Here is a 14,049-nt window from a genome sequence, read left to right as displayed (position 1 = left end):
CTCAGTCGTTCATCTTCGTTTTTTAGCGTCGTAGAAATGAACACTTTTTGTAATTCTGGTCCGTACAGCGTCGTCCCTGCTTCTTTCCTGTCTAGCTCGTCTGCTGCCTTATTTCCTTCTAATCCAATGCAGCCTCGAACCCAAAGTATCCAGATCTTATTGAGCGAGCCGAGTGTGTTCTGTGTGTCAGTTTGGAATTCATCTGGTGGGACGTAAGTGCCTTATTAGCTGCCCTTGAAGGAAGGAGGCATATCTACTTATGGCGTATATTTCCGCCTGGAATATGCTAATATGGTTATCCATTTGACTTGGAACAATGATCCCGGCACCTGCAATCCCTGTCCTCATTTTGTCCTGTTGCTCCAACCATTTTTAAACTTTTTATACAAATGAAACCTGCATGTTGTCCTTTGTTTTTTGGTATCAGTAATTCAGAATGTCGTCTGGAAAAAAAATATTAATCTTCCTTCGATTAGACAGCTCCCAACCTTGATGGTACTCCCAGACATTCTGAAGATACCTTACCTTGCCTGCATTTGTACGTACAGATGAAGAGGAGTCAATCCCACACGAACTTCTAGGGATGCTGTTGGCTTTTGTCCTGAATTCAGTTCTGTCTACCCACATTACCGGCCCATAGGTAGTCATTTGCTTTACTATTGTAGTGTATGAATTTTCAGTGCAGCATTTCCGGGGTGCATCCCAGCTTTTTCCTTGCTATAGACCTGTAAGCCATCAGAATCCTTGTAGCTTTTCGACATATGTTTTCAACAAGTGCCTTCCAGAGCAGTTTTTGGGCTAGTGTGATTCCCAAACGTCTGTTACTCGTTCCACCTCCATGGTTTCTCTCACTCTCTTGCAGATAAATGCATCTATTATCTCTATGTGCTATGTGTTGTTGAACGCTCCTTCGGTGTCTCAAAAGGCACACAGTGATATTTCTTTTGTTGCTATGTTATCCCGCACTACATCCGTCCTAATACAGGGCAGTTCCGATTGACATCCTCCGCGAGAAGTACATTGTGGCAAAATACCATCTACTCCGGATGATTTCAGTGGTTTAAAGGTTCCCACTATTCATGTTACTCTAGCTTCCAAGCATATCCCTTTCGCTAAATTCCAATTCAGCTTTTTCTCTTTTCTGTCTTTTACGACGAGCAATTCTCTCCGGATGGCTCAAGTGGTTAGAGCGCTGGGCTGTCGTAGCGGAAGGTCGCGGTTCAAATCTCGCTGGGGGCAGAGGAATTTGTTATCGTGACTGGATGTCGGACACCAGTCGACTCAGCTGTGAATGAGTACCTGAGTCAAATCAGGGTAATAATCTCGGGCGAGCGCAATGCTGACCACATTGCCTCCTACAGTCTACTGTGGTGTACCGTTACGGTCTTGAATGAAGTGCTCTAACACACTTCAAGGCCTTGATCCAATATGGATTGTTGCGCCAACGATTATTATTATTATTAATTCTCTTTGGTTGCGTCCCCAATAGAAATAGTTTGAACTGAATATTTAGAAATTCGCAATGGTCATCCGGCGTCGCGAACCCTGAAGATGATGTCGATGAATTTTCTATTATAAAGTGAAATAATCCATCCTCCAAATTCAAAGTCCAAATTACTTCGACATTTTGTATTCCGTTCAGCTTGTTCTCTATCAAAGCTTTTTCAACAGCCGATGACCATTGCGAATTTCTAAATATTCAGTTCAGACTATTTCTATTGGGGACACAACCAAAGAGAATTGCTCGTCGTAAAAGACAGAAAAGAGAAAAAGCTGAAAGTTAAGGTCCTTTAATATTTTCCTATTCAGATTGTGTGCTCGTTTCGGTCCATTCTTCATCCTACGATTGTTCTTGTCGGCTTTTAGTCATTCGGGCAAAGTCCGTAATCAGAGACTTCTTCAGTTTTTTTTTTAAGTCTTTGGGTCCTACTCAAAATGTACAAACAGTTTCACGGAAGCCTTTGACAGACCTTTCGCATATCCAATTTTGTGGTCACTTGCGATTGGCATACGTCGAGTTAGTGCGAGTGCGATGAGTGGGGAAGCAATTTGAAGTGTAATTCGTTCATTTTCACCATCGTTTTCATTGGTTTGTATCACAACGCATTGTTCTGGTGAAATAGCACTTCTTTCTTTTGCATGTGAGATCGTTTTTTAAGGTTTTGTGTAAACACAAAACCTTATTAAAATCGGTTTACTGTCTGTCTGTCTGTCCGTCACACGCATTTTTCTCGGAGACGGTTGTAGCGATTGACACCAAATTTGGTAGAAAGGTGGGAACTGTGAACGCTCACGCATACAGTGAGTTACATCCTTTTACGTTGAATTTAAGGAGGGGCCCCATACATGCAAAAGGAGGGTGTAAATTTTTTGTTCATCAAATATAGTCATGTGGGGTATCAAATGAAAGGTCTCGGCTGGTACTTTCCGATGCCGGTCTTAGTTTTGACATTTGTTGGAAAGGTGGGGAGTACGGGGGGTTGAAAGTGATCATTCCTTTAAGGGGGCCATTCTCAGGACCTACCCAACCGAAAAATCTGAAAAAAATCAAAAGGCTGCCACTATATGGTGCCTGGGCTCCGAAATACCTGCCATAGTGATATCTGTACAAATCAAGTTAATAATAGTATATTACCATAATTTTTAATAATTGACTGCAAGACCCCCCTTAAGTTCATGCTAGCACGACGAACAACAATATAGAGTATAACATAGAGCATGATCTTACCAAGTTTGGTGGAAATCGCACTATTACTAACAAAGTTATAATACGTCAAAGTTGTGGCTTCTTCGCAAATTGAAGACTATGAATGACAATATCATCCGAAAGTGGATATTCTCACATAATATATGGATATATTACGTGCTATGTACTAAGAAATACACAAAACCTTTCGTACCTGAAGCGTCCAGCTTCCGGTTTCCCGACTTGTTCTTTATTTCTTCATTTAATCGATCCAGTAATGCCATGTAATATTCGGTGTGATAGTCGAAGATAGTCGAACAAAACACCATGGGCGTTCCAAAATACGGATGATTATAACCTTGTCCGCCAACTACTGCAATTTTTGGTCGCTTTAGACGGTTTTCACCGGCTGCTGTCCACTCAGCTGGCGATCTTTTTGAGTCAGGTTTGTAGTGGTGAATCCATGTTTCATCCATTGTCACATACCTACGTAAAAAATTATTGTTATTTCGTTTGAATAGCTCCAAACAGTGCTGTGAATCGTTGACGCGCTGTTGCTTTTGGTCCGGTGTAAGCAAATGCGGCACCCCATTCGAAAGCAACTTACCCATTCTCAAATTCAAACCTTCTGATTTCTTTAAGTTGTTAAGTATCTCACGCAACTTTACATTTCAGTCTTTTGAAACTATTTTCTATTTCTATTTTCTTTTATTTTTCCGGAACAACCGCCGATTTTGGGCGACCAGAGCGTTTACATTTAGCATATATATAAGGTTGCTCTTCACATCTTGGTGGAGTATAGCCCTTCAACCAACCACACCCCACGAATTTCCAAGACGCTTGCACTCATCCTCTACTGCTCTCGCCAAATGCTCTTGGGGCGACCCACTCGTCAGCCATCTTGGGAGAGTGGATTCCACTGCGTGGCGTAGTCAGCAATGCAATTGTCGCCCTTAATATGCGACCTATCCATTGTCACTTCCGTCTTCCAATCACAGTGCGTACGAATGCCAGTTCTTTTTTTGAGATAGTGTCAGGTATTGATGACAGCCCTTAGCTTTTGGGTAACAGTGGAGTTCACTTTCCGTGTGCTACTCCCAGCAAAGAAAGAACGCTAAAACAGAACAATCTAAACTTATCTTGGCGTTGAGATAACTCCATTTCCAGATTTTAGACAAAGCAGCGAAAGCGGTTCTAGCGCTGTTAATGCGTCAGGCGGCACCCAGTTCGGTACCACCATCGGGAGTAACCACGCTTCCTAGATATACAAATTGATCGACACCTTCGATGCTCTAGCTATTGATGAAGATAGGGAGAGTGCTATGACTCGTGAGACTAACAACCTAGGTTGCGTTGGTGTTTACCTTCAGTCCAATAATAATTGATTCCCCTGGTGCAGTCTCCATGACTGCTCCTTTTTGGCTTTCCTCATTAAAAAACAATGTTTTACCAACGCTCGGAATTCTTTTTTATTAATTTTTGTAGCAATAACAAAAGTTGTTTTACTAAAATACAAGCAAATTCCCTTTTGTATCGGCATTCTTGTTCCCTTGTGTGAGGTCTTCCACCTCAAAGTTCCAACTTTACCAAAAAGATTCTTTATTACCTTAGTCTCTTATGGCTTGATGGCGCCTGAACCTCACAGACAATTCTCGCGAAAAACGTCGGGTTAAAATTAGATGGACTTACGCCACTCTAAAAACAAATGGCTCATTTTTTTTCTTCGTAACTATTTTAATAAGCACTTGGCATTTTTTGCATAAGGAAAAACTCTTACAATGATTTCCCTTGTCCTCGCATCCAGTCAACGAGAGGAGGAGGAATCAGAACAGTCTGAAGAAGATTCTGAAATCGAGGACGAAGATTCTGCCAGCAATTGGTCCAGGAAAGGAAAACGGGAATGTAAGTCTTTTGCTTTTGCATTAAGTTGTAATAAGAAATTAGTAACACGTTTTTCTAGATTACTACGGTGGAACATTGGTGGTGTGTCCGGCAAGTCTTATACGACAGTGGGAAAATGAAGTTTCCAATCGAGTTAAAAGGCATAAATTAACGGTATGTGTTTATCATGGAAATAATCGGGAGGCGAAACCAAGAACGCTAGCCAAGTATGACATGGTAGTGACGACATACAACCTTGTCAGTCGGGAATATAAGAACCGAAGTAACCTATACGCTGTGAAATGGGAACGGATAATACTTGACGAGGCGCATCTTATTCGAAATCACAAAAGTCAAGCTTCGGAAGCATCATGCAAGTTGAAGGGGAAGAAGCGTTGGGCACTCACTGGAACGCCTATTCAAAACAAAGAGATGGATCTGTACGCCCTACTAAAGTTTTTAAAATGTTCACCGTTCGATGAATTGGCTGTGAGTATACGTAGGATAAGCTCTCCCTTAAACGGAAATGACAAAATTAATTTTCCTTATCCCCCCCCCCAGCATAACATTCCTTGAATCCCAATTGTTCTTCTCATCATAGATTCCTTAATTTGAAAGTCGCTTAAGTTATCCATTTCTTATTTAACAGCACTGGAAGAGATGGATCGATAACAAAAGTGCAGGCGGTCAACAAAGATTAAATACTTTAATGAAATCCCTAATGCTTCGACGTACAAAACAGCAGCTGCAGGAATATGGGAATTTAGCATTACCAGACAAAAATATTGAATTAGTGGAAGTTGCCCTAGACAAGGAAGAAATGGCTGTTTATCAAAAAGTCATGTTATACTCTCGATCACTATTTGCACAATTTCTCCATCAGAGAGCCGAGAAGAATCACGATTTAATACGCGGCGTGGAAGGTGATAGGCCAACATTCCTACAAACAAAACAACCAAATGAAGCCTTTGTGAAAATGCACCAAAGATTTGTTCGTCTGGATCGGAAAACTGAAGTAAAATCACATGAAATCTTAGTGCTGCTTCTACGTCTTAGACAAATTTGTTGCCATCCAGGATTAATAGATTCGGTTTGTTAACATATTTTGAATAGTTTTAAAACTAATACTGATATTTGCAGATGCTCGAAGATGAAGATAATGTGTCGACACATGATGAGAGCAGTTTCGCATATCATCAAGAAATAGATTTGTTGGAACAGCTTAACAATTTGCAAATTAATGATGGAAATTCGAGTACGGGTCTGTCGGAATCGTTAAATGCATCCAAAGAAAAGGCAATATCGAAGGCCTTATCGAAAGCTCTGTGGAAATCTAATCCTGTTTTCAATTTGACGAGGCTTAGTTCAAAGGTATAAAAAAAAAATCAGGCAACAAGAGTATTTTACACAATTAAAAATTTTCCAGATGCAAAAAGTCATTGATGTTTTTGAAAAAAAAATCCTGAATACTTCAGACAAGGCATTGATTGTCTCACAATGGACAAGTGTATTGGAGATTCTAAAAGGTCATTTAGCGCGTAAAGGTATTGTAACGGTTTCCCTCAATGGCTCCGTCCCGGTAAAATACAGAAACGACATTGTTAACGATTTTAATAATCCAAATAATAACAAGAAGGTAAGTTTTATAATTTTCGTCTTCGATTCAAGTTATTCAATATTCTGTAAGTGACTGTGGTAAAGCCTTTATTTCATGGTCCGTGCGTAGTGCTGGTTTTTTAACAACTTATATTTAAGTAACGGGGAAAATTCGCATCCCGATTATATGTATTTCAGGTAGGTAGATAGGTATAAGTGGCCGCTCCGAGGAGCCCAATTAGCGCTTTGGTGCGCCGTTTTGATGCCACAAACTCCTAAGATCGTGACTGTTGTTATGGGAGCAGGGAGGCAGAGTCCAGCCGGCTCGGATCTTCAGAGCCAGCCCGTAGCATTCACGAAGGAAAGCAGCTCTCCCACCCTGCAGCTAGAAATCTCTCTGAGGTCCCCAAAGAATGGTTTACCCAGTGTCCGCAGCCTGACTCTAGCCAGAGCTGGGCAATCGCAGAGAAAGTGCATGAGGGTTTCCCTTCCTTCTCCGCAGCTTCGGCAATGCCAGCTTTAGGGTATGCCGAGCCTAGCGGCATGGTCCCCTATAGGCCATTGCCCCGTTCAGACCGCCGTAATCTTGAATGCATTTGCACGCGTCTGACACAGGAGCTCTCGTGATCGGGCTATGTTATAAGCGGGCCAAATTCTCCTTGACTTGGCACAGCTTGTAAGCCTTCGCCATCTCAGGCCCGCGTATTTCAAACTAATTCGAATAAATTTTTCGGTCCTCGGAGTTAATTTTCTTTATATTGTACTCCCGGTAAGTGATAATCCAGAAAATTCGTACCAAACCGTAAACCCCTTGACCATATGAATTATTGGGATTCTACTGTATTAGGTGATCCTTGTGATGTAACTATTACTTATCTACTTTCATTCTCACCTTCAATATACTGTAAACTATGAAACAGTGCAAAATGGTTATTAATTTGCCTAAGCAACTGAGCAGATTTAATTTCTACAGACATTATTTTTAATGGCGCATTTTCAGGAGAACGAAATTTGTAACAAGCAAACTTTACGGGTATTGTTTCATTATGCAGCAAAACGGATTTTGCTGTCGTAGTACAAATAAGTCGATATTTTCGAGTCAAAGTTAAATGTAATCAATAGGAAACCTTCGCAATGTACATATAACAATGCATGGTTACGTGCTGTCTATCACCGTAAACGTTCTATAAGGATTTTATCGATGTGAACACCTCAAAATGTGCATAGACTACCTAATTGGAGATGATCTCATCAATACTCTTATATTGGAGTTATTTATAAATTAAACAAGTCGGGAAACCGGAAGCTGGACGCTTCAGGTACGAAAGGTTTTGTGTATTTCTTAGTACGTAGCACGTAATATATCCATATATTATGTGAGAGTATCCACTTTCGGGTGATATTGACATTCATAGTCTTCAATTTTCAAAGATTGTTGCTTCTTTGAGGTATTATAACTTTGTTAGTAATAGTGCGATTTCCACCAAATTTGGTAAGATCATGCTCTATATCATAGCCTATATCAATGCAACATTTCATGGTACTAGGATGAACTTAAGGGGGGTTTCTAACCAATTACAAAAAATTGTAGTAATATACTATTATTAACTTTATTTAAACAGATATCGGCATGGAAGGTATTTCGGAGCCCAGGCACCATATAGTGGCAGCCTCTTGATTTTTTTTCAGATTTTTCGGTTTGGTAGTTTCTAAGAATGGCCTCCTTAAAGAAGTGATCACTTTCAACCTCCCGCGCTCCCCACCCTTCCAACGAATGTCAAAACTAGGATCGGCTTTGAAAAGTACTAATCGATACCTTTAATTTGATACCCCACATGACTATATTTGACACACCCCCCTTTTGCATGTATGGGGACCCCCCCTCCCCCCCCTTAAATTCGACGTAAAAGGATGTAATTCACTGTATGCGTGAGCGTTCACAGTTCCCACCTTTCTACCAAATTTGGTGTCAATCGCTATAACCGTCTCCGAGAAAAATGCGTGTGACGAACAGACAGACATACAGACAGTAAACCGATTTTAATAAGGTTTTGTTTCACACAAAACCTTAAAAAAGAACTAGGTGTTGTTCCTTATACGATAATTTTTTTTAATTTTCCTTCCGCATACAATTGTTTCGGAGACCACGTGCCTCCTCCATCAGTGCTAGTATCTAATCTAATCTAATCTTAGGTATTGAGTAATAGGACAAAAGGCACCCACGGTGGAAGAAGCTCTGCTACTAAATTTTATCTCCACCTCTACATAGTGGCCACTGGGAGTTTTTTGTTCACGGAAAATTGCAGACGGAGGAGGATGAAAGTGTATCCTTTGTGCCCAAAATTGAGAAAAAATCCGGCAAATAAATTCGGATTGGAAAGTCTACTCCCTGAAGAGAGTAAGAGCTGCTTAGGAGCTACCCAACATCCTATCCTAACCTACACTTGATATACATGGACCAGTTTCCTTCAAAGGAGTATCACATATAACTGCTATCCAGTGAACCATGTGCCTGGAGTAGGTTTCCTAGTCTCCAAAAAGAAATTGGCTGTTGTCGGCTTTGATAATATAAGCGAATGGTTGTGCCCTCTAATTTACAAAGCAAACTTCCAAAACATCGACCTCACAAACGTTCAGGCTCCTTCAAAGGAGACGGAAAACGATGCATTTCACGAGATAATCGAACCAACCTTCGAAGTCTACCCCCCCTGCTTGGTGATTTCAACAGTCAAGAAGGGAAGGACGCATATTCAGGCAATGCGCCGGCATTCATAGCTTTCATAAGTGTACCAAAGACAACGGATTGCGGACTATCCAAATACTGAAATGATCGTTATGGTATGTGGTTGGCGCGGAAGGAAATCCACAAACATACTTCTTTCCAGGTGAGGCCATTTTTAACCGAATTATCATCATCATCAACGGCGCAACAACCGGTATCCGGTTTAGGCCTGCCTTAATAAGGAACTCCAGACACCCTGGTTTTGCGCCGAGGTCCACCAATTCGATATCCCTAAAAGCTGTCTGGCGTCCTGACCCACGCCGTCGTTCCATCTCAAGCAGGATCTGCCTCGTCTTCTTTTTCTTCCATAGATATTGCCCTTATAGACTTTCCGGGCTGGATCATACTCATCCATACGGATTAAGTGACCCGCCCACCGTAACCGATTGAGCCGGATTTTATCCACAACTTGACGGTCATGGTATCGTTCGTAGATTTTGTCGTTATGTAGGCTACGGAATCGTAAATCCTCATGTAGTGGGGCCAAAAATTCTTCGGAGAATTCTTCTCTCGAACGCGGCCAAGAGTTCGCAATTTTTCTTGCTAAAAACCCAAGTCTCCGACGAATACATGAGGACTGGTAAGATCATTGTCTTGTACTCTATGGTGGGACGTTTCGAGCGGAACAGTTTTTGTAAGCTGAAATAGGCTCTGTTGGCTGCCAACAACTGTGCCCGGATTTCATAGTCGTAGCTGTTATCGGTTGTGATTTTCAACCCGTCGATATCGTCAGCATATTCCAGTAGTTGGGTGGACTTAAAGAGGATCGTACCACTTGCATTTACCTCAGCATCACGGATGACTTTCTCTAGGGCTAGGTTAAAGAGGACGCACGATAGAGTATCCCCTTGTCGTAGGCCGTTATTGATGTCGAATGGTCTTGAGAGTGATCCTGCTGCTTTTATCTGGCCTCGCACATTGGTCACAGTCAGCCTAGTCAGTCTTGTCAATTTCGTCGGGATACTGAACTCTCTCATGGCCGTGTACAATTTACACTGGCTATGCTATCATAGGCGGCTTTAAAGTCGAAGAAAAGGTGATGCAACTGATGTCCATATTCCAACAGTTTTTCCATCGCTTGTCTCTTTGGTATGGGTCAACGATATTCAGGGCTTTGGGGCTATCCAGCCTAGCAAGATACCGGAGAATATCGTATAGATGGTACTCAGCAACCTGATACCTCTATAATTGCTGCACTGTGTGATATCTCCCTTTTTACGTATGAGACAGATAATGCCTCTTTGCAATCGTCAGGCATTGATTAGCTGTCCCACAGCACACAAGTTGATGAACCACATCGTGTAATTGGTCGCCTCCATATTTAACCAATTCAGCTGTAATTCCATCGGCTCCTGGCGACTTATGATTTTTAAGCCGATGAATTATTGCAATAACTATGGTGAAAAGAAAGACGTGGTAAGCTTTACGATAGGTAGAGCGATATCGTAGGTCAAGATGCCAGATAACGACTTAGGATATTAAAATCGTGCACCTCGACATAAAATCGCAGTTTGGATTTTTTTTCAAAGGCAGACCTAGACCGCATACCGCTGGTAGCACTATTGATGATGATCAATTTATCTTTACGAAACCGCCAGTCGTCTATTTTTTTGGGATTTTTTTTTTATCTTTACACAAAATGATAATAAGCAGAGTGCCTCCGGTTCATCCGACCATTAGCACAATGTCAGGATGGTTACAAATACTTCCTGTAGCAAAAAATTCCCTTGAACAGGACATATTAAGAGTAGACTCCATTATATCAAGAAAAAAGAAAATTTTCGACTGAATAAAACTTTGCATAATAATTATCTTTTTTTCTAGATTATGCTGCTTTCATTAACTGCTGGAGGAGTTGGTTTGAATTTAGTTGGAGCGAATCACCTATTCTTGATAGACTTGCATTGGAATCCTCAACTGGAAGCACAGGCTCAGGATAGAATATATCGTGTTGGCCAGAAGAAAACAGTGTATATATACAAGTAAGGAATAAATATTTTGTTTGAATGCAATTAATAATTAATAATTTTTCCCCTATTCAAGGTTTATGTGCAAAGAAACAGTAGAAGAGCGAATCAAGATGTTGCAAGACCACAAACTAGCTATTGCTAGTGGTGTTCTAACAGGTGTGAAGTCAAGTGAAAGCAGCAAACTCAGCATAGACGATTTGAAGAGTCTCTTTGGACTTTAACTTTCCGAATCTCCTTATCTCCTTTGTAATACATATTTATATCAGTCCTAGATAAATTTATTTTCATTCGGAAATCAAATAAATTTCATTTCCGCATTTCCGCAAATTACTTCACGCATCAGCGCGTGGATGAAGGAAATGGCGTTCTTCGGGATCGACGCATAAACGAAAGCTCAAATCGAAAATCTACCACAGTATCGTTCGCCCACAGAATATGGAAATTTCAATTCTTGAATTACTACGTTACCTATTCGAACTGTCCGGATAGCTGAGTGGTTAGAGCGCAAGGCCGTCGTACGGAGGGTCGCGGTTCAAGTCTCACTGGTGGCAGTGGAATTTGTATCGTGATTTGACGTCGGATACCAGTCGACTCAGCTGTGAATGAGTACCTGAGTCAAATCAGGGTAATAATCTCGGGCGAGCGCAATGCTGACCACATTGCCTCCTACAGTCTACTGTGGTGTACCGTTACGGTCTTGAATGAAGTGCTCTAACACACTTCAAGGCCCTGATCCAACATGGATTGTTGCGCCAACGATTATTATTATTCGAAGTGAGCAGAATATAAAAATGCGAAACGGTGATCGAAATATCAAGTCCAGAGTCAACTGAAAAAATTAAATTTCCGAGAAATAACAAATGATCGAAAATCATGATGGCCAAGGTCGCATTTAAGAACCAAATGAACCATTTAAATATTACTAAGCACAAAGAACTCGGTCGTGGAGAGGCCTCTCGAAAATTAGTGAAACGAATCATCTTATGATTTCTGCTCTTCCTGTGCGTACATTAGGAGCAGTCCACAAAAGTCGCTACTGCTTCTCTCGAAGAATCAGTGAAAAAGTAACAACTGGTGCATATGGATATATCGGATCATCCCAAGAACGCAGTTGCTATCGCTTCGTGTGTGTGGGTGAATCCAGTTTAATTTTATGATGGCGTTCCAGCCTACTTCGTATCGAAACCAAGAAAAGTAGGCATCTCGATTGAATCGTTCAATAATGCTTTGGTAAGGGATGTGCTGCTGTAGCAGTCGCTGCTGAGTAGGGCTCAACGTCATCAAGGGAGCCACCCGGTATCGCTAGACAGAAATTTTGGATGTTGTGTTGGATTCGATATAGTTACGTATTGATGCAACAGCCCATGCTCCAAACGATCAAAGGTGAACAAGCGTGGCTCCCATTGATCACAATAGTCCTTTCTCGTCATCTAATTTTCATAATAGACTTCGAAACTTCCTCGTGGTAGAGCTTAGTAATAGTACGTCTGTAAACTGTATCGTGAACAGATTCCCTCTTAAGGGGTTATATTTCTTTGGAGCTCTAAAAAAAAGATTTTTTTTTTTCGAAATTTTTGTGTGAGAACATTTTTAAATTGTAATCCACAACGGCGTCTTGCGGTAATGGAGACGAAGATGCTACGTTGGACTAGTGGCGTCACACGTTTAGATCACAACCGAAATGAGAATATCAGCGATCGTCATGGGGATGCACCGATCGCGGAGAAGTTGCGAGAGAGGCGTCTTCGATGGTATGGTCACGCAATTCGTGCAAACGAGAATTCACTTGCCAAGATTGGTCTGAACATCGAAGTCGATGGTAAACGACCAAAAGGCAGACCTAAGCAACGGTGGCTTGATACGCTGGATGGGGATTTGAAAGCCTCGAGATTGCACCCAGATCAGGCATTCGATAGAGCCAAATGGTGAAGCCGATCACGACGAGCCGACTCTGCTTGTGAACGGGACAAAGGCTGAAGAAAAAGAAGAAGTGTCCACAACCAATCGTCTAAACAACTCTTTCCCATGACAAATTTTGATATTGACTTTTTTTTTCAAATTGGGCGTGGGAGCGTGTAAGCAATACAAAATTTTGCAGGTCTTTTGCGGCGAGCGGTAGAACACCCTTGGATCATCTTTTGGAAGCATTTAGCTAGTGAAGTGCACACCATTATAATTTTAGAATTTTTTCCACACAACGATGAGACTTAGAAAATAATTTCAAATTCAAATTATTTGAAAATGATTTCGATTTAAAAATTTTTAGTGAGCAGATTATCATGGTTTATAGCAAGCAGTTTTTTGGTCTCATGATGGATGATGCCAGAAGGGACGAACGGCATTATTATAGATCTGAGTGTTTATTCATTCGGTGTTGCTTAAGTTGGAGACTATATAGAAGCCGTATAATTTGCTGTAGATCTGTAATACCAGTCGCTTTATAGGTTGCCAGAAAAGTCTTGCTCCTGCTTCGCATCTTGTTGCACCTCGACGCGCCGACCCCGCTGGAGAACGGGATAAAATCATCATCATCAACGGAGCAACAACCGGTATTCGGTCTAGGCCTGCCTTAATAAGAAACTCCATACATCCCGGCTTTGCGCCGAGGTCCACCAATTCGATATCTGGCGTCCTGCCCTACGCCATCGCTCCATCTTAGGCAGGGTCTGCCTCGTCTTCTATTTCTACCATAAATATTGCCCTTATAGACTTTTCGGGTGGGATCATCCTCATCCATACGGATTAAGTGACCCGCCCACCGTAACCTATTGAGCTGGATTTGATCCACAACCGGACGGTCATGGTATCGCTCATAGATTTCGTCGTCATGTAGGCTACGGAATCGTCCATCCTCATGTAGGGGGCTAAAAACTCTTCGGAGGATTCTTCTCTCGAATGCGGCCAAGAGTTCGCAATTTTTCTTGCTAAGAACCCAAGTTTCCGAGGAATACATGAGGACTGGCAAGATCATAATCTTGTACAGTAAGAGCTTTGACCCTATGGTGAGACGTTTCGAGCGGAACAGTCTTTGTAAGCTGAAATAGGCTCTGTTGGCTGACAACAACCGTGCGCGGATTCCATCATCGTAGCTGTTATCGGTTGTGATTTTCGACCCTAGATAGGAGAAATTATCA

The 14,049-nt window shown here is 41.6% G+C and overlaps 1 protein-coding gene across 2 annotated transcripts in view; it reads left to right on the top strand.

The window, feature by feature from the left end:
- Nucleotides 1-11,204, top strand: part of LOC119660203 (transcription termination factor 2) — a 38,694-nt gene extending 27,490 nt beyond the window's left edge. For both annotated transcript variants that reach the window (XM_038068638.1, XM_038068637.1), the window contains exons 5-11: nt 4,451-4,588; nt 4,647-5,056; nt 5,217-5,657; nt 5,708-5,938; nt 5,994-6,203; nt 10,770-10,927; nt 10,989-11,204. In XM_038068638.1, the coding sequence (XP_037924566.1) occupies nt 4,451-4,588; nt 4,647-5,056; nt 5,217-5,657; nt 5,708-5,938; nt 5,994-6,203; nt 10,770-10,927; nt 10,989-11,136 (1,736 nt within the window). In that variant the 3' untranslated portion in view covers nt 11,137-11,204. The remainder of the gene's footprint in view (nt 1-4,450; nt 4,589-4,646; nt 5,057-5,216; nt 5,658-5,707; nt 5,939-5,993; nt 6,204-10,769; nt 10,928-10,988) is intronic.
- Nucleotides 11,205-14,049: the final 2,845 nt, after the last annotated feature.

Source organism: Hermetia illucens, chromosome 6, assembly GCF_905115235.1.
Source record: "Hermetia illucens chromosome 6, iHerIll2.2.curated.20191125, whole genome shotgun sequence".
Taxonomy (NCBI): domain Eukaryota; kingdom Metazoa; phylum Arthropoda; class Insecta; order Diptera; family Stratiomyidae; genus Hermetia; species Hermetia illucens.
The sequence above is the reverse complement of the archived record's forward strand: the minus strand, read 5'-3'. Positions and strand labels throughout refer to the sequence as shown.